The sequence below is a fragment of the Xiphophorus hellerii genome, chromosome 5, assembly GCF_003331165.1.
Source record: "Xiphophorus hellerii strain 12219 chromosome 5, Xiphophorus_hellerii-4.1, whole genome shotgun sequence".
Classification (NCBI taxonomy): domain Eukaryota; kingdom Metazoa; phylum Chordata; class Actinopteri; order Cyprinodontiformes; family Poeciliidae; genus Xiphophorus; species Xiphophorus hellerii.
Genome location: NC_045676.1, coordinates 13,007,556 through 13,031,925, shown reverse-complemented (window position 1 = coordinate 13,031,925; position 24,370 = coordinate 13,007,556). Strand labels below are relative to the sequence as shown.

The 24,370-nt window shown below is 35.9% G+C and overlaps 2 protein-coding genes across 31 annotated transcripts in view; one reads left to right on the top strand and one right to left on the bottom strand.

Annotated features, from left to right (window-relative positions):
* camk2d2 (calcium/calmodulin-dependent protein kinase (CaM kinase) II delta 2) overlaps positions 1 to 14,398 on the top strand; it is a 49,395-nt gene extending 34,997 nt beyond the window's left edge. Inside the window, exons 13-22 of one of the 13 annotated variants that reach the window (XM_032562178.1) lie at positions 1,422 to 1,459; positions 5,306 to 5,365; positions 6,538 to 6,582; positions 7,726 to 7,774; positions 8,139 to 8,237; positions 8,717 to 8,737; positions 9,140 to 9,215; positions 9,315 to 9,409; positions 10,988 to 11,216; positions 12,885 to 14,398. In XM_032562178.1, the coding sequence (XP_032418069.1) occupies positions 1,422 to 1,459; positions 5,306 to 5,365; positions 6,538 to 6,582; positions 7,726 to 7,774; positions 8,139 to 8,237; positions 8,717 to 8,737; positions 9,140 to 9,215; positions 9,315 to 9,409; positions 10,988 to 11,216; positions 12,885 to 12,888 (716 nt within the window). In that variant the 3' untranslated portion in view covers positions 12,889 to 14,398. Of the gene's footprint in view, positions 1 to 1,418; positions 1,460 to 5,305; positions 5,366 to 6,537; positions 6,583 to 7,725; positions 7,775 to 8,138; positions 8,238 to 8,716; positions 8,738 to 9,139; positions 9,216 to 9,314; positions 9,410 to 10,987; positions 11,221 to 12,884 lie in introns of those variants that run through there. The other 12 variants (XM_032562175.1, XM_032562180.1, XM_032562179.1 and 9 more) reach the window with 12 other exon arrangements.
* A 3,193-nt stretch (positions 14,399 to 17,591) lies between these two features.
* ank2a (ankyrin 2a, neuronal) overlaps positions 17,592 to 24,370 on the bottom strand; it is a 74,378-nt gene continuing 67,599 nt past the window's right edge. For 16 of the 18 annotated variants that reach the window (XM_032564246.1, XM_032564247.1, XM_032564236.1 and 13 more), the window contains 6 exons: positions 22,232 to 23,797; positions 21,703 to 21,792; positions 21,248 to 21,331; positions 20,938 to 21,093; positions 19,964 to 20,119; positions 17,592 to 19,331 (listed from right to left, as the gene is read on the bottom strand). In XM_032564246.1, coding sequence (XP_032420137.1) covers positions 19,317 to 19,331; positions 19,964 to 20,119; positions 20,938 to 21,093; positions 21,248 to 21,331; positions 21,703 to 21,792; positions 22,232 to 23,797 — 2,067 coding nt within the window. In that variant the 3' untranslated portion in view covers positions 17,592 to 19,316. The remainder of the gene's footprint in view (positions 19,332 to 19,963; positions 20,120 to 20,937; positions 21,094 to 21,247; positions 21,332 to 21,702; positions 21,793 to 22,231; positions 23,798 to 24,370) is intronic. The other 2 variants (XM_032564245.1, XM_032564249.1) reach the window with 2 other exon arrangements.

Genomic DNA, 24,370 nt, shown 5'->3' with positions numbered 1-24,370 from the left:
ATGGATCCAACCAATTTTTTTTATCTTAAGGCTCTCCTTCTGTCCTAACAGCCTGTGAAGCATGCAAGGAGACAATTTCTTTCTTTCGTTTTTTTTTTTTTTGCATTTATTCTTTTAACAAAGCCAGTATTGCACCATGAAAATTTAAAAAGAGGAACTTCACAAAGAACAGCATATCGCATAAATTTTAATATACTACTAATAGTTAAAAACAAAGTATAAACAAAAGTATATTTAAAGCAGAGGGATGGTACTGAATAGAAGTGCACCTGTCAGAGACTTGTGGCCAGTTTATGATCTTTAGTTTTGTAAATATCTGATCTGCTGATAAGTCTGATTCCTCTTCGATGGCCATAATTCATATTTTTCAAAAAAAAAAAATTTTTAGAGTTCCTGCAGTGAGTGTGTACTGATTTATAATGTTTTAGTAATAGTTTACAACAAACAAAATTTGATTATGGAGTTGACAATTCTAGCTGAGAGCTGATAGCGACTAGCATTATTTGAACGATTAGCACCATTAGCATAACTAGCCAAAGACATAAGTCCCTACTTTCTCTTGAAAATGTGGACCCTAACCACAACTCGGATATCCCCAAATAGCTAACAACATTGCTAAAATTGGCATGTTCCTTAACAGAGAGAAGTTGAGGAGCTGAAAAGAATAAAACAGAACTTTGTTGAATGTTGCTAAAGTATGCTAACTGCTAAAGCTCTGTTTGGGTCCATGTTAATTTGATAGAAGTCCAGTTGCAAGCAGCTGCCAGATGCAAGCAGCAAAGTTAAGTGCAAAAGAATGCACTTAAAATCGCAAAGCAGTTAAATGACCGGTACTCTTAAAAGTTTAGTTCTCCATAGCAGACTGTTTTGCTTCCAATAGTTTTTAAAATAATATTTCTACTTCCTCAGTATTGCTGTCACTGCAATCTGATTACCCTTTGATATTACGTCGTATCTAAATGGAAAAATACAGGATTTTTTTCACTTTACGATAAGCCAGTCACCAGCCAGGGCCTATCAAGCTGATTTGTCTAATTCAGATTTCCAGCCAATGTCTTGGTGCATAGAGTTGAACGTTTGGGGTTCTGGTGCATGTGTATGTCACTTTAAGAATGTAAGTCTTTTACTGTTGTTAAGTCATCTTTTCACCTGAACTATATTCACTCAGCTACAACCTTCCCTTCAGTTCCTTACTTATGAATGAAACTCTAGTAGGATAACTGCCTTGCATAAGTGATAATGGTATTAGAACCATTTGTAGTATAACTTTATAGTTCTTGCACTTGTATTTGCACATGTAAATTAAAGCTAAGCACTGATGGTTAAATATGCCTGCTGCATGTTAGTGAGGCCTCAGGCACAGGACTATGTTTATGAATCCTCATTCTGAACTTTGCTTTCTTTCTTGGCACATGCAGCAGCCAAAAGTTTGCTCAACAAAAAAACAGACGGCGTTAAGGTGAGTTGAAGAGGCCGGCGGCCCTTTTCTTTCTCTTTGCATTGTTTTGAATGGAATGTTGAATTGTGCCTGGGCCTTATGGTTTTAATTATGCACTTGATTACAAAACTATGGGACAGTCAGTATAAGCTATGAAAAATGCTTGTTTTTAAGGCTAGTTGTAGAGCACATACAGTATTTAAGTTTAGTCCACTTAATTGTCTATTTACTTTCTCCTATGTATGTTTCCTAAATTTATTATGTTGCATGTGTTTGGTAGTCCTTATAATATAAAGTACGGTACAGGGCCTCTATTGTGATCTGTCTGTTTATTTTTATATTTAAGACCCAATCTGAAATTCCATACCAGACATGGTGATACATTTGCTGACATCATTGCAAGCTTTATTAGTTTCTTAAGAGACTCCAGCTAATAATTCTGTCTGTATTTTTTTTAATTCAAATAGGTGTTCATTTTAGATTGGAGTTCTCTGTTTATGCTTTGAAGCTGGGTCACTGTGTTTGGCACTTCAGTTGTCATCAGCTACTTCTCAATATGTGTGCTGATGAATCTAAAAACACTTTTGTGTCTAAACAACATTAAATGAAGCTCATTTTGGGAAATATAATATTCTATATCACATCTGCTGTCTGGTTTATTAATGTGTCCTTGTTAAATAAATGTGGAGTTGGATAAAAGGTGCAAAATTTACAGTGGGTTACTGTGTTCTTGCATACTTAGTTATTGAGCATCTCAGGGTGAAAGTTGGCAGTTGAAAAGTCTGTGCACAGTTTAAGTGTTTAACAATATACAGTATGAGCTGAATTAATCTGAAAATGGCATAGGCTGGGCTGGTTTGCTGCTGGAGCTACTTCAAATGTTTGGCAGTCTGAGATGACCAAATCTTTCTGGTTCCACACAGAGCATGTGCATAGCATAGCATGATATCAAATGATTTTATTATCAGGTCATTGCTGCCACATCTGCATTATATCTATATAAACAATACTGTATAATGTATGTTTTGAATCTCTAAGTTGGCTCTTATGCCACTGATTTCTTTGTTTACAAAAAAATCATGGCACCCTTGCTGATCTGGAGGTCAAATTACAAATGCTACAGTATTATGTCAGTGCTAGGACCATTTTACCTTAAAAGGGCATATGCTCTTTAACATACTCATAAGTTAAAGAATTGCAGAACAGACAAACAGTAGTGCGTTGGAGTATTACCCAGACCTAAAGGTTATTACAGTACAACATTTATCCCCAGGATGTCTTAGGTTTTTTTTTCTCTTTAAGGGCAAAATCCACCTTCACACAAATTTTAAGAGGAAATTATGCCTACACCTGTATTGTAGTCAGTAAAATATTGAAAACATGCCAAATGTAAAATTTTAATTTAATTTTTAATTTTAATAATAATGTATCCAAAAAGGAAAAAAAAAAAATCTGGTTACATTGTCTGATTCTTGGTGCATACAGCCTTAGCTGAACAACATAAAACACATAATGCACCTCCATAAATGAACAAAAACAAGAATGTGCAGAGGTAATGTTTGGGGAAATACTAAATACAATCTATATTTCAGTTGTTTAGACAGCCAACATTAGATTAAATAATGTATGATTTTATTTTGTGTATGACTTGGTTGGTCTTTTACATGTGGGAATTTTAGCTATTTGTAAAATAAACTTTTTGATTAATGTCTCAAACACAATTTTCATTAGGTTTATACTTGGCCATTTTGACATTTTGTATTTCAGATATATACTTATACAGATGTCGTTCTGTATTTGATAGTCATTATCCTGTGATTTGATGCAACTTGGCAAATGGCTGACATTTAACTTTTTTAGAGAAAATATTCTTTTTCATTGGAATCCATCCCGATCTCTGTAAATGTCTTGCATTGTGTGTCTTTCTAAAAAAAAAGAAACCCATTTGTTAACCTCAAGTTTATATATGGTGGGTGTATTTTTATTGGAAGATTATCAGCTGGCGTCCCCAGAAAATTTGCAAATAACTTAGACTTAGACTTAGACTTGTCTTTAAACTGTAGAAAGGCAGCTTGAGGTTCTTTGAAACTGTTTTTATTTCCAAATAAATCTGCAGGAATAAGTGCTATATTGGAAAACCTGAAATCCATCCTTCTTTGGGAAAACGTTAGTGATGAACTCTTGATTTTTGCTGACTAGTTCAACAGTTCTCAGATCAATTAGGATATTACTCAAGTTCATTTTCCCTTGCAAAACATGCTTGAAATTTTTTTTTTTGCACTTTATTCATAGAATAAAATAATATTAGTCATATACCATGTTTTTATTCCTTTGATGTGATGTTTCCATATTTTAGGAAATATTAAATATCAATGTTGAATATCCTCCAAAATATTTCCTGACAGATCAATTTTTAGACATGAAAGTGGACACTTCAGGTTTCATTTTAACTGTATGTTGGTCAAAAGCTTCTACAGTATTGAATCTACCACAAGTCAGTATGTTGTATTCTGAAGGAAAGACAGAAATAGATCTCAACACCTAGACGTTTGTGAGAAAATTCTGCGTGTACTCATGTTTTTTTATTTCACCCAGTAGTTGTCATCCATTGTCCTTTTCCTTTTAATTGGCTATTAGTTATCAAGTAGTTGTGTCTGTGGAATGATGACAATGAAGAATCACTAAAGTTTACCACTTAAAATGTGTTTCTTTTCCCTCACTCATCTTTAACTCCAATCTACAACCTTTCTCCGAGTCTTAATAGGAATATCTGGAGTGGACTAAAGATCCATATTTAACGTGTATAACTTTGTATTGATGTTTTTGTTAAACTGGGCAGTTTAAAGAGGGAAAAAAACAACTTATTTTGAATTTAAACTTGTGCAGTATTTAGAAAAAAACTAAAAAAGAAAGTATACTTTTTTCAGTGACAGACTTATAAAACATTTTAGTTCATTGTTAATGTGATTGCAAAATTTTAAATTCTCTTTAATGAAGCGTGGGTGAGATAAGTTTTGGTAAACTTATTATTTTTTGCTCAGTTATATATACAAGTTTTCTGTTTTGTCCTACTTGTTGCTTTTTTTTGTTTGAAATAAATTAATACATTCTAAATACAATACAGTGGAAATAACGTGTTTTTTGTCCTTCCACAATCCCAGATTTATAAAGAAAGTTCTTAGATTGCAACACAATTTGTTTTAGTAATACTTCCATACCAGTCAGTTTAGCAGACTTATTTTTTTACTGTTAACATCTGATGCTTAATTTTACTCTATTTGACCCACTCCTCCTTTGCCCTTCATTCCAATACTGTATTAGGTGCTGTGCTCTATTTTCCTTGAAAATCAGAACTTGTATCTTAGAATCATGTCCAACTCAGATTACAGTGTTCATTTTAAAGGAAAAGCCTTTGGGATTTACTAACTACTGTGCTTAATGATCATTTCTAATCACTATAAGGGAAATAGAAAGTTATGTTTCCAGATTTTACACATCCACTCGTGGCAACAAGTTCACTGAGTTCAGCACATTAAACTCATGGAATCTTTATTATTGTCGTTTTGCAGGGCTGCAGGTTTAGTCAAAGCAAATTCTTATCCATGCCAGTGGTTGTCAGAGATCTCAAAACATGAGAATACAACCTTGATAGGTTGTTTTTGTTGAGCTGTGTATCTGACTGCCTAACATGGTGAAAACATGATGAAGTCATGAAATAAAGGTATAGTCTATGTGATTAACGTAACAGTAAGGTGACATGTTTTGGGGTAGAGCAGCTGGGTTTATCTCTTCGAAATAGCTGGAAAATATGGTGTGCTAGTTCAAAAACTGCGTACATGTGTCATGTCCCCTCACTACTCCCTGCAGGTCAACAACAAAGCCAACACAGTGACCAGTCCTAAAGACACTGGCCCTGCCTCTGCACTGGTATATACATTCATCAGTCTCATCAACATCCACACCTTTTTTTTTTTTTTTTTACTAAAAGGTGTAAAACTCATTTTCCAGATTGGAGGAGGTACAGGTTCACAATCTCTGTTGCTTGATCTCTACGCAGCTTGACTAGATTCAAATTCTTAACGGGGTGTGCAAAAATATTGACAAATTCAAGGGTAGTAAATATGAGATGAAACAGCAGTCATGCCAAGTAGCCAGTTTTTTCCTGAATTATAAAGTATGTTAAATAATTTGAGTGCACAGCATGTCCAGAATCTCTGACACAACAAGCCATGAAAGGTGAAAACTTTTCACATTGACGTATTTTTCACTTATATTGATTGGCAGAGCATACATGTTGTGTGTAGACCTTAGTTGGTCTAAAACTGAGATGTGTTTTAGCAATAATCCTTTAGACATACCGTCCTAAATTTCTAATTAGGGCGACCTTTACCTCAAGTCTCCAGCCTATCCCTCTTCTCCTTGTCCCCTCATTATTCCCTCATACTGTTCTTCAGCTAACTTCCATGTCTCTTTACTCCTACCAGTTGTGCATATAAAACTAGAATCCACATCTGCATTACTGAGGATTTGTTCCTGACATAGTTTGCCTGTGCATGGCTGTGAGGAGTATGATGGTATTTGCTCCTTGGCCGTCTGTTTAGTGGCTTTTGCGTAGTGTCTGCTTATAAGCTTTCTGTGTCTGGCCATGTGACCAGCGCTTTGCATGATGTGAAAGATTTTCTCTTCCCTCATTCATTGACGGTTTGATTACGCATGTACATGAGGCACACGACATTGGTCTTTTTTTTCTCTCTATCCTCCTGTCTGTCTTCATTATCAAGCACACACAGAGCACACTCACACAAATACAGTAAAAGCTGCTGATGTATCTGGGTGAGTGATTAGAGGGACTGAAGGGATCATCAGGATCTATTCTACAGAAGCCCAGACATCTGATTACTCCCACAGGACCCTGTCAGACACAAAAAAGACATTGATGTCATAGGCAGGCAGACAGACAGTGATGACTAACACAGGCTATAGTTTTAAATTTCAAAATTATACACAAAAAATACACACAAAAACATTTTCATGGACAATGTCTGTGCCATTTATTGTTACCTGTTTGCTCATGCTCTTCATTCTCTTGTTCTCCTTAGGAGCCACAGACAACTGTGATCCACAACCCTGTAGATGGAAATAAGGTATAACAAAATCTCAAAATTCATCAATATACAAAAACAGCTATAGTTTTAAATTTCAGGGTGACTGAGGCATTACAACCAAACAGCTTAGAAAGGAAGGACTTTCAGTGGATGGAGTTGTTCAGTCCACCTGATGTGTGACAAAGGAGTCAAACTGGAAGATGACAGTAATTTTTTAAATGCTGACCAATTTGTTTTTTGGCTAATCCAATTCACGGTCAAAAAATAAGGATCTTTCCAGTCCTAAGTTGATTTAATACCCCAGAGCTGGGATAGGTCTTTGACACAGTTTACTGGGTTGGGGTTTCAGTCCTAAAATTTGGATAAACTGGCAATGTTTAACACATGCTTCTGTAAAGTGCAGCTCCAGAGCCTCATTCAACTTTTTAGACCCCACCCACTTGCATGGGCAAGTCTCCAAATGTTTTATGAGGCAACACAGATGGCAAAGGGATGTAACATATAAATAATTTATCACAGAGTAATAATTAAATAGCAAGATTTTTGTAAGTTATATCTGCTATATTATATCTAAAGTGATTGTATTTTGCTAACAAAAACTGGATTAGACAAAACATTCAGCCAGTTATTTTTTTCCCCCATTATTCTCCATTGGGTTCCAAATTACTACAGAGGTGAATTTTAATTGTCATAATTTAACACTAGATAAACAATAAAAAATTTCAATCAGCCACATTTACTTAATAAAGCGAAGGTGAAAGGCTTTAATTGTATTCAGTGCTGCTTACTTATAGCGGAAGTTTTGAACAGGATTTCCTCCAGAGTATTCCACAGTAATGTGGTATTTTTACTTACTAAAAAAAATTACAATTAATTTAAGCAAAAATAAAAACACCTCAAATGAAAGTTACAATAAAGGTTCAGTCTGATTGAGTCCTGGTATAACTCAAACTGGTGATCTGTGAAAATTGATCAGGGTTCTTTTATTTCTTTTTCTAGCCCAACAAGCCCATGTTTTGACCCAACTTCTGTTCCAGACAGAATGAACCCAACATTTGGGTTAAAAAAACAACCCAGCAGTTTTTTTCTTCTTCTCTGCGTTAGCTGCTTTCTCCTTTACCAAAGGCACTCTGACCTACTCAGTTAGAACAAATATCTTTCTTTTTTTTTTTTTTTTTCCAGGAATCCATTGAAAGTGCCAACACCACCATTGAGGATGAAGATGTAAAAGGTAGGAAAGACTCTCACCACACACCAGTTATAACAGCCGGTACTCATCATTTCAGACTGATCAATCCTCAGTTGGGGTTTCTGATTGTGTTGCCACATAGTTAGCGGAAAGGTAACAAATGCAATTGGGTATTTGGAAAAAGGAAATGTTGTTCTTTTAAAATTGGATGCATGCCTTTTTAACATTTATGTTTTTAGTATTATTTAATCCCCCCCACACTTTTTTTCCCCCTCTTTCTCGTCATTTTATCTCCTCTGTAAATTCCTTTCCTGATCAAACATGTTTGTCTTTGTCATACCCACTACTCAAACACACAAACACTGGACACAAAATTGCACTCTCATCACTCATGCAATCTTGTCAGCCCTCCGTTTGGGCAGCTTAGTGAGCGGGGTCTTGAGTTCAAAGAGTCGCTCCTCACAGATGTCTGACTCGGGACAGACTCCCACCTCCTCAGTTCAGAGTAAGTCCCCTTTGCAAAAGGGGAGATGCCCTGTTTCATTTATCTTTGTAGGATCATGACCTCTCTGTTTGAAGTGTCTCAGATCCTGTGATTGTGACATCCAGATCATTTCAAGTTTCATAGTCTGTAGTTTTGCATAAATAAATACATAAGTACTTCTCATACCCCATCACTTTAAGTAAGATCCTCTTGTTGCTCCTAAATATTTGCTCCTTGAATCCAGTTTAATGAAATAAATTCTTTATTCTATTCTTTTGCTCTTAATTTAAAACTCTGAATATGTGTGCCTTGTACTTCATGTTTTATCTTCATTTAACTTTAGTTCCGTGTGCATTGCTCACTTAATTATGCATTCATACATTCAGTGTTGTTGTTCATGTGTGACAGAAATGAAGCTTGACGACTAACCTACATGCACTTTTTGTTGTAACATGTCTCTTTTGTTGCACAATTTAAGTAATTTTTTCAATATCCCCCAGCCTGCACCAATAACAATAAAGGTAATTGTTAATATTACTTAGTTACAGCTAGTTTTGTAGTAATTACATTGCATCTGAGCATTGGTTTGTATGTCTATATTGAGCTTTGTTGGGTGAAAGAAATCCCGTCATCCTGCATTTTTTTTCCTGCCTGATGTCACTATTAGTCATGGGAGGCCTTCTTCTTTTCTCTCTTCAGAAAACATAAATTATTATAAATAAGATAAATACTGAAACATTTTTTGGGGTTTTCTGAGCGCCTTCCATTTCTAATACCTGTTTTGAAATCTTGCAAACGTGTAGACTAGAACTCATTTAATGCTATTTGACGCCAAACTGTCTATCTGCACTAAGACATTACTTGCTTAAAAAAATTACTTGTTCATCTTTTTTTAAACATTCCATTCTTTTTTCTTGTTGTAGCTCGTAAACAGGAAATTATAAAAGTTACCGAACAGCTGATTGAGTCTATAAATAATGGAGACTTTGAAGCCTATGCGTAAGTTCACATTTTGCATATGCACAGTAATATTTGACCTTTCGTAATCAGCTGCCTCCTCCATTTTCTGATGACGGACTCCCTTTTTATACACAACAGGAAGATTTGTGATCCTGGTTTGACGTCCTTTGAGCCTGAGGCCCTGGGTAATCTGGTGGAAGGACATGACTTCCATCGCTTCTACTTTGAGAATGGTGTGTTCAAGGCAATTAAGAAAAAAAAACCATTAGCTGTTATTATTAACATTTTTCTACAGAACACAAATTGGTGGCTTGTACTACAAATTAAAGGTAATTTGTAAAAGTTGCAAATGCTTTTCTTTGTCACCAATGACATCCATTGCAGTACAGAACACCAAGTTTCTGCATCTAACATGAACAATGGAGAAAAATTAGAAGGCGGTTTTGTTTCCATCAAATTACTGGACTTATGCCGATGGTTATTGGGTTTTCAAACAAAAAGATAAATTGTTGTGGTGGTTTACATTAGTGAGATGTAAGCTATTGCACACGTTCTCGTAACAAATCCAAATGTGGAGCGCTTTCTTTGTTTTTAATTGGGATGAAACTAAAGCCAGGGAACTGACAAAAGTTACATACTCAAAGCACTTGTTTGAATTAATCTTGTAAACATAACAGAAATAGAAAGAAACAAGAAGTACCAAAAGATGACAAGAAGCCTGCAAACAAAAACTAAAGAAAAGTTGGATTTTCGTTTAACTTTTGCACTCTTATGAATATTCTCGACCCTAAAACAACAGCTTTCCCTTATTTATCTTTTCTTTCTAAGTGTATACCTAATGTAAACTGTGTAAAATGGTACATATTAGTGAAAGCAATGGGATCGTGCAGTAAATACATCCCAATCTTGTTAGAACTCATAATGTTTTTAAGGAAGCCAGTGTAAACTGAAACGTGATGTTGTTCTGTTTGACTTTCTTTTATCTTGCTCCCAAACCTTTAGCCTCTATATGCATACACAGATTTTTGCTGCATTTTAATTAAGTTAACCTCATAAAAAAATAAGTGCATAATGCTTAGGGAGAATTCATTTGAAGCGCCAACTGTGCTAAAAATTCACTGCCAGTGTCCTGCTTCACGCTTTTAAAGAAAGTAATTCAGGTTAGCTGTAAATAGGTTCCTCGATTGCCCAGTTTTGCTGCTCAAACTGGAGCAGCATGAAGGAGCTACTGATAGTTTTTGCAAAAGCAAGCAGATTACCTAAAAATAGCCAAGCAACTAACACTTATAATACATCTTTCCATTTTACTTTAAATTATTAGTTAAGGTGTTCCACTACAAAATGTGTAGGAGAGGATGCAACTGACAAAGTATGAATTCAGGGTGTTTGTATGGCTTCAGTTGAGTGTTCAATATCAATATTTAGTCTGATCATTTTGCTATTTGTGTTTGCTCCCACTCTGCAAGGGCATGAACTAACCTTGGAGCAAAAACTCACTCATGAATAATGACTGCCGTAAATGGCAGAATGTTCTCAGCCCGGGTAAAAATAGTTCAGATAAACCAGATATGTCCCAGAAACCTCAATCACTTGGCAAGCCCCTGTTTGTCCGCTCTCCAACATCAACATATGGAGACTTGGGTTCCTCACACACTGTTAGCTTGTACTACAAGGAAGAAACAGTGTATAGCTTTTGGTGTAATTCAAATTGTTTTTAGATCATTATAATGGATTACCTGTAAGTGATGGAGAAAAAGTGGATTTCCACATTACTTACTCACCGTGTTTTCTTTGTAATCTCTCATTCACAGCGCTGTCTAAAGGAAATAAGCCGGTGCACACTATCCTCCTGAACCCACACGTGCATCTCATTGGGGAAAACGCTGCATGCATTGCTTATATCCGGCTGACCCAGTACATGGACGGGAGTGGCATGCCGCGTACCATGCAGTCCGAGGAGACCCGTGTGTGGCAACGTCGTGATGGAAAGTGGCAGAACATTCACTTTCATCGCTCAGGCTCACCCAGCATCCCCTCTCAGTAAGAGGCCATAAGAAATCGATAAACAAGACTCTTACTTTAGCTAAGGACACACATACCAATTGAAAGAATAGAATTCGTGCAATACATGATCATCTTAATTCATCCTAAAAAGGGTGGATGTATGTATAAACAGTGTCTATATTAGCACATATTTCATTTCAGAAATATGTTAAGGTTCCATAGGAAACTTTTTCATTGACTGAGATATTTTCACTTAAATCATAATGAATAAAGATTTAGTTGAGCCGCTAAAATTATCTGTCACATTCCTAGGGTACGTAGGACTTTAAGTCAGAATAACCAGTTTCCCCAACCTGTACTGAGCATAGAGTGGTGCAGAGTCGCCTCTTTGCCTCGTGTTGCTGCACACTGAACTCTACTGGCTAAAAGAAGACTAAGCACATTTTCCTCACAAATTGGAAAGACACATTCGAATGCAATTCTAGTTGAATAATAAATTTAGTCAGGGGTTGTTTTATTGATGTCTGGATGTAATCAGACATTTAATGAATAAATGTAACAATATTAATATGCATGTTATATTAATCAGCAGTCAGAATAATTGTTGCTATTCTGTTTATACTTAAAAGAAGTTAGATATTGTATTTTGTTTTTAAAAATTTCTAATAATATAACTCCACCTTGCAGCTAATAGTTTTTACTAAAGGTTATCATAGCTTGAAAATCTCATTTTGGTCCAATTTTTCTCCAAGAAACCTTTGATTTTGCATTGAAGGACACAAAAGACCAACAGGATCACTTCCACTGTCAGTTGTGTTAGCAGCACCGATTGTAAAAAACGAAATTCCTTAAAGTTATGACTTTTAGCAATGTTGCATGAAGCACCCAAAAAACATGACATGACTTGACAGAAGTATGGAAATGGGAACATATTTATATAACCATGTCACTGTAAAAATAGAAAAAAACACTGCAAGTAAAAATTGACAGTATAATAATTAAGTAATTTTATATACTGTGATGCATGTTGCCTCTGCTCTATGACTAAGAGTCATAATGCAGACTTCTACATCCTTATTGGCACCCTTATTGAATTTTGAGCTCAGGTTTAATGGAATAAATCTGTCACTTTCCTGTTTGGAAACCCAACGTTTTAATATTTTCTTCATATAAATACAGTGCCAATAGATGAAAACAATGTTATTTTTCTATTTCTGTGTCTTTATGAAAGAACACAACAAACTGAAAAAAGTACAAACTAATGAACCTTTTGATTCGTGGCATCAAGTGGGTCTGAGGCCTCACCTGATTTACCAATATGTGAAGATATCTATTAGGTTCAATAACTGCCTACTGAAGTTGGCAATAAAATTTAGATTTTGTGTTGAATTTGAATAAAATCCACAATACATTAGTTTTATTTGATTATTTAAATTGGCATTTTTTGTAATCTGTGTATTACAAACATGATTTTCCCAATTAGCCTGATGTAAAAAGAGGTTCAAAAAGTGCAAATTAATAACTTTTTTACCAAATTTTCCCGTTAAAATGGCTGTGCAGTCATCAACTGATCAATATTATTTATGTATCTGCACTTGATGGCAGTACGTATAAAGCTACACCATATTTTCAGTATAGTTATTGTGGAATAACAGTGAATAATTTATGCTCTTTAAGTCCTATATTTTTTGTCTTTTCTTACAGTTAATGGAATATCAGTGTGTGAAAAAAAATCTAGTGGAGCAGTCAACTAGCCAATCCTCCTGACAGCTCTTTAGACCTTTGACCCTTCCATAAGGACGTGACGTCGCACAGGATACAAGCATTATTACATTTTACTGTTATGGTATTTTCTGAACAGACAATATCCAAACCCACCACTGGGTGGCAGCACACTGTATTTGGACATTATGAAACAAACATATTGAGAACATTTTGTTTTTCCTTTTTGGTTTGTTTTTTAAACGTTTTTGGTATGCATTTTAAATATAAAACGAGATGTTTAAAATTTTCTCTACTGTAACCTCTCCTGAAGATTAGTTCTGTATTTTTACGTGTATTTCTGTGTGTGCAACTCGACAACCATTTGGGAGATCAGAATGTTCAAAAATTGAGCTTGCTTTAGTTCTGGTGATGTATATACAACGTGATTGTTGATGACAAGAAAACAAACAAAAACAAACACTGAATCTGCTATTCTTGCTATCAGAAGACTTGAGAATTTCTGTAAAATCAAGTTTATGAGCTACATTTCTGTTTGCTATGAGCTGTCATACTGTTTAAATTGTCAGATTTCAATCTATAGTACTAATTTAAATGTAAAGAAAAGCAGAGTAGCTTACACTTTGCATTGAGATATGTTTGCCTTTATATCAGTGAAATAAGAAATAAGAGAATGTAGCATATATGTAACATATGAAAATCCAAGATTTATTGTGTAGTGCATGGTGGGGGAGGGGAGTGTTACCATGAGTAAGATCATATGAAACTAAAAATATCTGCTGTTTAATTTGTCAGTCACTGACTTGTTTGCATTTGTTATTGTTGTGCATCAGTCCTGTCCCAAACTGTTTCTAATGTCCTCCAGTGTCACGAAAGTGTTGTAAAAAAAAAAATAATAATAATAAAAAAATGTCTTATCTAAGCCTCATGTTGAACAGGAGGGAAATAAAATGTTGGCTGCCGAAGTACCACTTACATTTTGTATTAAAAAATTAACAGAAAGGAACACAAGATCATTTTTCACAGTTTGTACTTGTATCGTGTGCCTGTGTGTCGGCTTTCTGTTGTCATTCTACTGTCATACCTGCCTGTTGCTTTGCCAGCTGCAGAGAGAGAATTCATGTGATAAAGACAAAGAAAAGGCCCTGGCATCTAACTTCAGTCACATCAAGTGACAACCAGATGACACTGGAGGGAAAATGTGGGGTGAATAGTTGGACGGCCTTGGAAGCTGGGATGTCTTCTATGTTGAGCAGTGCTTCTGCTGGCTATCTGTGTCACCATGGCAGAACAATGATAGTGTCTTTGTTGCCCACATTGTTTGCTATCTCCAACTGGTTTCTTTTCTTTTTCAAAAGGGAAAAGATGAGTGTTTCATTTGACAAAAAGTATGATGTCAGTGCATTGCACTACTCCTTACATGGTGTGTACCTGTTGCCAGCATGGCAATGGATGGCTTAACATGTTTAAGAAATAAATATATCAGCCAAAAAGTGTGATGAAAAATGGGTTTTAACTCATGCCTGTGTGGCTGGTTGATTGGCTTTTCTGCTGTAGAGCTACTGTTGTGTATGACCTTAGTGTGGAAAATGCGTGCGTTCTTTGATTTAGATCTATGTATTCCCTTGAATTTTAAATATACAGGTGTTGAGAATGAGAACAGCTGTGTATCTGTTAAAACTGAGTTTAACTTGATATTCTTTATTTATCTCGAGATATGGTAATCAAGCAACATTGCCAGTCAAAAGTTGATTTACACTCCTCATTGGCATAGATGTCATTGATTTGGGTTTTTTAATGTTGCATTTAAACCATTCTGATCTTCCAAATTAAATTAAGCTCTTCCTTTTTAAAGGTGTCATTGTCTCAAACAACAATGAATTTTGTAAAGAAGAATTTTGCTCACAATATTTAATGTGTGGCTTTTCTCTAATTAACAAAGTGTCAAATCTATAGATGCAGGCTCAATTGTATATACATGAACCTTTGTTAATATTTGGTTAGTTAATAAGCTTTGTCCTATTCAGGTGGTTTTTGTAGTCAACAAGTTTCTGGAAGTTGGTTAGGATGTTCAGCAACAACATAGGAATCACCAAGGATTACTGGGGGAATCCTTGGTTCACCCAAGGATGAACCAAGGTCCATCTTTTGGTACGCCAACCAAAAGATGGACGTAAACCATCTTTTGGTTTACGTCCATCGTAAGCCAAAAGATGGATGAATGCCGGTGCTGGTGTTTATAATTAAGTGATGTTAATATCACCATAGATTTGTGAGCGCTAAGAAAGAATTCCTTTCTTCAAAATAAACACATGCAAATTTTCAGCAGGAGAAAATGTTATGATGAGGGAAGACAATAATAGAGCGATTTGGTTGCGAGAGGATTATGGGTTTTAAAACTGAATAACACTTTACTGTCATACATGGTGGCAGCATCATGGTGTCTTCAGAATTCAATTCATATTCATTTTGAATCAAAAACTGGATGCTCCAATTAGAGAATCTTTCCCAAAGCCCTGACCTCAACTCTATTCAACTCTAGTGGTCTAGGCTTATAGTGCAGGCCCATCCCATAAAAGCCATCTATTTAAATCAGAAAAAGGCTGGTGCACAGAATTATGTTAAGGCCTAATTACAAAAAACATGTGGTCATGGGGCTGCTTGTGTAGAGATATTTACCCAAATATTAACTTACTTGAGCCTGTATCTGTAATTTTTGCCTCTTTGTGAATCAGAGAAAGTCAACAAATTCGAACTAGTGCACCTGATTGTTTTTAAAATCTATTAAAGGTGTACTCTGTGTAATCATTCCCCCTTTAAAAAGAACAGGTAAAATTATTTGATTTGGGAGATCTGAATGTTTACATAGTTGAGCTTGCTTTCAGATAAGTGTCTGTAAACTCCAGATTGGTACGGTAATGTAACCATTATTATGAGAAAACCGGCTTTAGTTTGAAATATTGTCATGATAATAAATTTTTTTCCCAAACTGCCAGTTGGCTCTTTTGTAATAAAGGATCGGTCTTTAATTTCATTAATTGCAAATCGAATTGCAGCTTAACATTTTATAAAATTATAGTTATTAAATTAAAACATTTATTGCATAGTCACAAATGTATTTACATCTGTTCGGTGAATAACATTTTTAGTTCTTATTCATGGTACATTTCCCTAAAATATAAAACTATCATACATTTTTAAATTCCAACATTTCTCTCTGAAATTCTAACTTTTGGTCTAAATCCTAACTGATGGTGACCCATTCTTTTCTTATTCGAGTTAATAAGTTTATTAGCTTCTCCTGATCTGCCTTTTTATAATTTACCACAGATTTTAAACATGGTTAAGATCTGAGGATGTGCTATAGACCCAGAATTCTTGATCCACTTTGTTATTCAGTCAACCTGCAAAGATTTAATTTTCAAACTGAGTCTGTGTTGCTAGAAGAAGTAGCTCTTACAATATGTTTTAATTCTACTCCTTATTCATGGCTGTTCTTAGCCAGAAATGTGAGCACGTTCACTCACCTTTTCTTGACAAATTGGGCTCCAAGAGGACAACTCATTTAAAAACACACTTGGGTCTTTTGATGCAAGTCCTTTCTCAAAACAGAAATAAAAGCGTCGTACTCCAACATGCTGTGAACACTGAACAACTTATGCACTATGGCAATATTTTTCTTGTGTTCTAGTTTCTCATTCCTTTAGTTTTTGCAGATTCTATTTTTAAAATACACCTGCCATAGAAAAATCTGCCATAAATTTATGGTGAACTTCAGCATTTTCTGTCTGTGGAGTGGGGTCTGTCTGTAGAGATTCAAAGGCGTGGTACACCCCAATCAGGTCGCCAATCAACTTTTATTCCATTGCCAAACCTTAAAGCCATATCAGGACTTTGTGAACCTGATGCTGAAACTCGCTTAATGGCCACCAGAGGGCAGTATAACTTTTATCCTACACTTAGTCCTTTAAACATGCCACAGAACCTATTCAAGATGAAGATTCACTTTGCAACTTAAAATATGTCTATAATATAATATGATGTAGTGTAGATACTAAAAAAGATGTCACAGATTCCACTGTACCTTTCTATAGGATGCAAACAACTTTGTTGGCAATCTCCAAATATATGTGTAAAAAAACTTAAAAATAAATTAATTTCTATTGCAGATAGGGTAACTGCATTATCTCACTGTGATTTAAAAAAAATTATATCCATTTATTTTAAGCACATTTACTTTGAGGGGGGGAATCACAGTTATAGTTACCTTCTAAAACATCTGTAATTCATACTTTACCATGTTAAAGCTTAAGAAAAGTTTGGTTCATTTGTGCCATTTAATATGTAATTTTCAACCCATGTTGACTATGTAAAATATATATTACCTGAATTTGCCAGATGATGTATATTTTGCAAACTGGTCTCAGTTTCTGGAGGTACTATAATGCATTATTTTCAGTTAAGATTTCTTTCAGGGCCATTTTCTATCATTTTCTAAAATTATTATATTTGTCCAGCAGATGGCGCTATTCTTTCCCCCGTCAAACCGTGCAGCAACATTTCACACTTTTTCTTCACAAAGCCGACCTCCTACTCACGCCTATAGAAAAGCTGTGGGGCGAAGTGAAGAGAAGATTGTATCAGGACTCTGGGCAAATTAGAAAGAATGTGCAAAGATGTATGGTCGAGTTCCAACACGGTATGTTTGTAGGTTTTTATTTTCTACCAGTCATAGATACACTGCAGCCATTTACTTTTAGTCTGTTTGAAATTTAATACAATAATTCATGCCCTTGTAGATAATTATTAATTATGAGCTGTATATGCACATAACTGTCATCAAAAAAAACCAATGCTGTTTCAGTAAACTAAAAGCAAACCTGTCACAGTGAACTTCCACTATTTTGCATGTTTTCTTGAAATCACAACGTAAACAGTGAGAGTGATATACATGTCCCAGGTAAGCACAGTGACATCGTACAGCCATCTTGTGTCATTTCATCATCCTCCACATCCCGCAACCCTCTGCAATGAAACTGCTCATTTACTGTTCCCTTGTGGCCTGTGCACAAAAAGCGTGGAGGGGTTCCCACCTGACATTCAGGAGTGCAAAAGCGATTTATGTAAAATAAACAAGCACACACTCATCCACTCAATTAAATATTTTCTCAATGAAAAAAAGAGAGCTAATAAAGCTTTTACATTAAATGGTTCAGCAAATACCTGGTTATGCTCCACAGACGTGTAAATGTTTTTCTTTTCCTGATGGATACCTGAAATTTAAATAGCTTTAGAAGTGGTGATGCTCGCAAAACTCTAGTGAAACCAGTCACCACTGCTGCAGCTTGATCAGCACACATTCATCATCCATAGCTCATGAGTCAATATCAGAAAGCCAAGGAACAAATGTAATTACACATAAAAAGACACTGAGGAAAGAAAAAGAAGTCTGAAAGACAGTCCACAGAGCGGCAAAGCAGTCAAAGCCGGGATCTCACTGACACGTGTTGATTAGCCATGCCAGTTTTACTTCACGTGAGTGATTATTAATTTCTAAGCTACAGATGTCAGCTATTTTCATATAATAGATAATATATGTTTCTGGCTACTAAAGACAAGAGTACACATAGTCTACACGAAACACGACAGCAGCAGTTACATTTTGTGTCAGCACAGTCTGTTTTTCTGTTTGTGACATCCTGACCACCTGAGTCAAGGGGAAAAAAAATGAAAAGGACTCAAACTGTTGGTGAAAGAAGCATGTTACAGCCAGAGTGATGTAAATTATATATTTTTTGTTTAATTCTGAACCCCTAATGAAGACATCAGTAGCTGAATTTATTTTAAGGTAAGTTGTTCTTTACCTTGGACTGTGTTCCCCTGTTTTTATCATCTGTTTTCTTGTTGCTCTTCCACGTATTCAAAGCAAAACTACAACAACCTGGACATTAAGAATTATTCAATAAGGAAACAACAGAAGGCTTTCTTTGGTCATAAAAAGGCAAAGCAACTTCAGAAAATAATTTTAAAAATCATGGTTTGATAATGTCAAAAAAAATAAATAAATAAAAAATTGGAAAACAAAAATGAATCAAAATCTTCCAGAACTGAAATGGGAAGACTGTGGTGTCTCTGAGGTGCACACTGGGATTGCATGTGGCTAATGCATAGGATTAGCAGGGACTTTAGCGTGGACAGAGCTGGGGATCTGGGGAGAGAGATAGTCATTCAGTTGCTCTTCCACCTCTGTTTTGTCTTTATTGTTGTCCTCATTTTCATGGCAGCAGTGAAAAACCTGGTGGAGTTGCTACTATTGATCACAGGCAACTGATCTTTTCCTGGGTCCTCCAATTGTGAAATGAAGACGTCTTCGTGCTGCCCGGATCCTTCCACCACTGTTTGTGGGTTGAACCTTTACACATGTGGGCCCTTAATACAGAATAAGAAGATACTAAATATAAGTGCTAACAGCTACATTTAGCTATTACAGTGGGAAGAACACTCAAATTTAGATATTTTCAGCATCAGTGAGGTGTTTAAAGATAAAATTGAAAGAACCAGAGAAATGTAAACATTTTTCTGTCTAATGCTTTTCAGTTTCCAATCTGCAATAAAACAATGTGAATTTGGATATATCTGCAACTGCTTGATATATCAGTATCAGATATATCAGTTACACCCTGAGTGTGACAACAAAGTCACACTCATGGTGCCTCTATCTGCTCCTACTACCAATAATTAATAACTGCTGAGAGCAGATTAGCTCAAAATAGTTTTACATGCTGTTGTTAAGATGTTTTCTGAAATGGGCAATCTCTCTCTACTACAGGAGGAAGCTCAATGTTTTCTGATTGTGTTTTCAAGTTGAACTTAAGAATTTGTCATTTTTTTCATGTTTGTTTTTTTAACCATCCATTGCTAAGACCCACCTATTTGTTCAAGATTGTTCATGGGTCACATGGCAAGATGCAGGTTATAGCTTGGCAGGGTTGCCATTCCATCACAGATCAATATAGTTTGCAAGATCTATTTTCAGAAATATAAAGAAGTTTTTTACAAACCTGTTTGGAATAATTCTGGGCTGATGGGAGCTTTGAGGCCAAAGACGGACCTCCCTGGGAAGTTGCTCTCCTTTCCCCCTCAACTACAGTTTTCTTTCCTGAATCAACTTTTTCTTGCCTGGACGACAGGAAGCCTTCACTTTTTAAAAATGTGACCTAAGTCAGCATAAAATATTATCAGTATATTTACAATCCTTTGCAAAGCACTATCAATGTAAATGTTATATTAATATAATTTTTGCATACAGTGCTGAGAAAAAATACAGTACAGACCAAAAGTTTGGACACACCTTTTAATTCAATGAGTTTCCTTTATTTTCATGACTATTGACATTGTAGATTCACACTGAAGGCATCAAAACTATGAATAACACATGTCGAAATATGCACTAAACAAAAAAGTGTAAAACAACTGAAAATACCCCTTATATTCTAGTTTCTTCAAAGTAGCAACCTTTTGCTGTGATTACTGCTTTGCACACACTCTGCATTTTCTTGATGAGCTTCAAGAGGTAGTCACCTGAAATGGTTTTCACTTCATAGGTGAGCCCTGTCAGGTTAATAAGTGGGATTCCTTGCCTTATAAATAGTCATGAAAATAAAGAAAACCCATTGAATTAGAAAGGTGTGTCCAAACTTTTGGTCTGTACTGTATTTGACCCCTTACATATTTATTCTATTGTTTTTTTGTCACGCTTAAATGTTTCAGATCATCAATCAAATTTCCATATATGACAAAGATAACCTTAGTAAACACAACCAGCATTTTAAAATTCTAATTTCATTTATTGAAGACAAAAAGCTAGCCAAAATAAACTGTTCCTCATTTGAACAAGCAATTACCCTCTTTCATAGGGCAAAGTTAGTTTAAGTTCAGAAAAATTTAAATGTGAAAACAAATCAAATAAACAAGAAATCTAAAAGGGGAAAAATACTTTTTAAGGGTACTTTATAGATATTGAGAGTACATGCACCTCTGTGTGGTCTCCAACACTTTTTAGTACGGTCCGCTTTCCCATCCTGGAATAACCATCTTCGTCTGCTACAGTCAAAGAGTCCTGAGAAGCTCCTTCTGACGGTATCTCTTCACCATCCACAGAAGCACACTTGCGGATTACTTTTCGTGTAACCTGAGAGAGAAAATTGTTTGCATATCAAAAAAGGCAACATGATGACATCTAATCAACACTACACACTGAAACAGCTGTACAAAACCCTGGAGTGGATTAAAAGGTTAAATAAAAGAAAGCAACAGAAATTAGAGCAAATGAAAAACAGCTTTACCCTTTTGACAACTAAATGCCCATTTTCATCTCGGTACTTTTCTTCAGTCACGGACTGAGTAGGGAGGTGAGCTACTTCATCAACCTGTTTGAGAAACAAAACAATTGTCAATCAGAAAGGACAGTTTGCTTCAGAATGAGTTTGTATGTTCATCACCGCACTTGGCAGCACATAGGGCAGAAACATAGTACTTGCATTTCAGGTTCATAAGAAAAGTTTGGGAAATTAGGGAAACAGCAACAAAACATTAAGGGTTATTCTGTCAAAAGAAATCGGCAAAGACGTGCTCACAGCAGAATAAAACACCTCCAAGACCTTCAGCCATCTGTGCAAACAAAGTGGAAGTTAAAGTCCTGAAACACACATGTTCATTCATTTTATTTGGAAGAGAAAAACAGTAAAGTCAAGGTTTCCATGCTAAATCAGCGCATCATCAGCCATGCCTAATCGGATACCTTGATGAAAATTCTCCTTCGTATTATTCTGGTGGTCAGAAACTCCTCATCTGAACTTTCTGATATTGATCCAAATTCTGCAGAGACCTCCTGACCAAGCAATACAAATCTGTTCAGAATCAATTCATTTAGTCCCCCTATATAAAGATTTTGTTTGTAGCAAAGCAAGCTGGGAGTGGAGTGGAATAATGCACTTTCCAGTGTGTTGGATGTTACACTGGAAGATATAACAGCACTCGAACAAAAAAAAAAAAAAAAACATTTGGAAAAATGTCATGCTTGAAATTTTGAAAGAACAATTCATCACCAGGTGACATTGCTAAGTAAAGCTGCAGTGACACATGCTGAGTTAGGGTTTGTTAAATTGGAAATAAAATAAATGTGGTTCATAGCGAAATGTAGATTAAAATTTTCCAGCCAGAGGGTTAGCAGTCATTTCTTCATGAGGCAAAGCTAATGAACATTATTACTCAGCTCTGGTAAAAAAAAAACAAAAAAACTTGGATGATCTTTTTTACGCTCGTCTTACCCTTTGCGGAGACTTATTAGTATAGTAAGTTCCAGAAGGTAGAGAAGTTTTGCATAGAGTGAATTCTTCATCTGATGTCTCTGAGTGATGTAGTGATTCTCTGCTCTCTTCAAGTTCCTGATTGTACAACTCATGAACCAAAAGAGCATCTTCATAATCTTCACTTCCAGAAGACGGGAGCATTTTTTGCTTTGCCTTTTCCTGTGTCCCTGTGTCGAGTTGATGCTGAGCTGGACCTGCACTACCAGTTGTCTCAGGTGCATCAAGTTCATTCTCTGACAAATCCGACACTACTTGTTTGCAGTCAAAAAAAGACTCCATGTCAGAGTATTCCAGGTTTGGACTGTCCTTTCTGCACTGTGCTCCATCAGCAATTCTGAGAGGGGTCCTGGCATAGGTCCCTGAAGCAGAGGAGATCTCTGCAGCTTCTAGTGGGTTGGTGTACTCCTCATCAGAGCCTGATGAGGAGGTTTCAGTTTTGAGTTTGAATATAGGAGATTCAGGGGCAAAATATTCATACCCATTCTCATCAGAAAGTTTTTCTACACTCCTGGAAGAGGGGTAAGGTATCAGCTCATCAAAGCTGAAATGTCTCGAAGATGTAGCTATGTCAGGAGTAAAATCAGACACAGGCTGGGCAGATATGGTTTTAGTCGAGGTTCCCTCCCTTAAACATTGATCTTGGTTAGTCTCAGCAGAGGTTTCTTCTGTTGTGCCCGTTGACTCTAAAGATTGTGTAGGTAGGCACTGTACTTCGCAATTTGAATAGGTGTTTGTCATAAGGTTTTTCCTGTTGAAGTCATTCAGATTTTTCTCAAGTGTGTCTCTCGATGAAGAAAATGTTTCAGTAAGACTCTGAATACTTTGGCAGGACTGAAAGTGTCCAAAGCTTTGCTGTTGAATTTCCTCACCAAATCTTTGATGAACTTCAGGGATTGACGGAGCTTCAGTTGGTGATGAATTCAATTCTTGATGAATGTCAGAGTCAGACTCAGACGCATGTTTTGTATCAAGACATTGTCCTACATTTGCAATACCTTCTGTAAGCTGTGGAACAGGAAACACACTGACTTTATCTATTTTTTCAGTAGGGTATTCCTCTTCAGGTGAAAGTTCTGTATATATGTAAGCTTCTTTCTCATCGGGGCTGCTATCAGAGGACTCTGATGCATGTGAATCAAGTTTTTCTGGTGATAACTTGAGTTTCATGTCCTTCAAATCAGAAAACATCTGATCAAGCTGAGGAGATCCACTTTTCTGTGATGTTGGGCTAGAGTTTAAGGACTTGATGGTAAGTACAGAATCACAATTTTCTTGTGATTCTAGAGTCTCAGAGTCTGACTCATTATATTTTCCCTGTGGAAAGCTACTTTGGCTGGTCGATGTAATGTCATATTCAGTGTTCACTACGTCCAACACAGGTTCATTGTGGGATGTTATTACTACTCTGTTTGAATCATGTGTCAACAAAAGTGTCTCTGTTTGCATGCCCTGAATTTGTCCCATATCAACATTGTTGTGTTCTGGGGCTTGAGAAATATTTGTCTTGAAAGTTGAAGATGATACCTGAAAGAAATAATACAATGGAATGGGGAAAAGATGCATAAATACATTTTGAAGTGCCTTTGGGAATCAACACTCAAGCTAAAATGCTTTCTGTAGTTGAAAGCGCAAGAGTTAAGCCTATGTTAAAAATTTATTTGTAGCCCAACATGCATGAGTATTAAGATTATACCTTTGAGCTTTTCTTACAGCATTTTTCTGTCAGATTGGAGAGATCTGTTCTAGTATGATAGATGGTCAGACAGAAGTTTAAACGGTTGCATAATGCCATGGTTTTCCACATTACAGAAGGGCACAAATAAATTTATATTAAAATTAGAATGACTAGCAGTGGCAGGGCTGTTTTATATGAAGTTGTTTCCGAGAAGCAAAACATGTACAATGATAAAACACAGCTTTTATAGCATCAGGATTGTCTGTTGTGGTTCTTATACTTATCTGAAAGACAGAAAAACAGCTCCTTTTCAGCAGAGCTTTATACCCCTTCACTAACACACAAACATATTTTACCCAAATTGCATTATGTGAAACCAGAATAATTAACAAGCAATCTTGATGAAAGATCCTTTTTGAGAT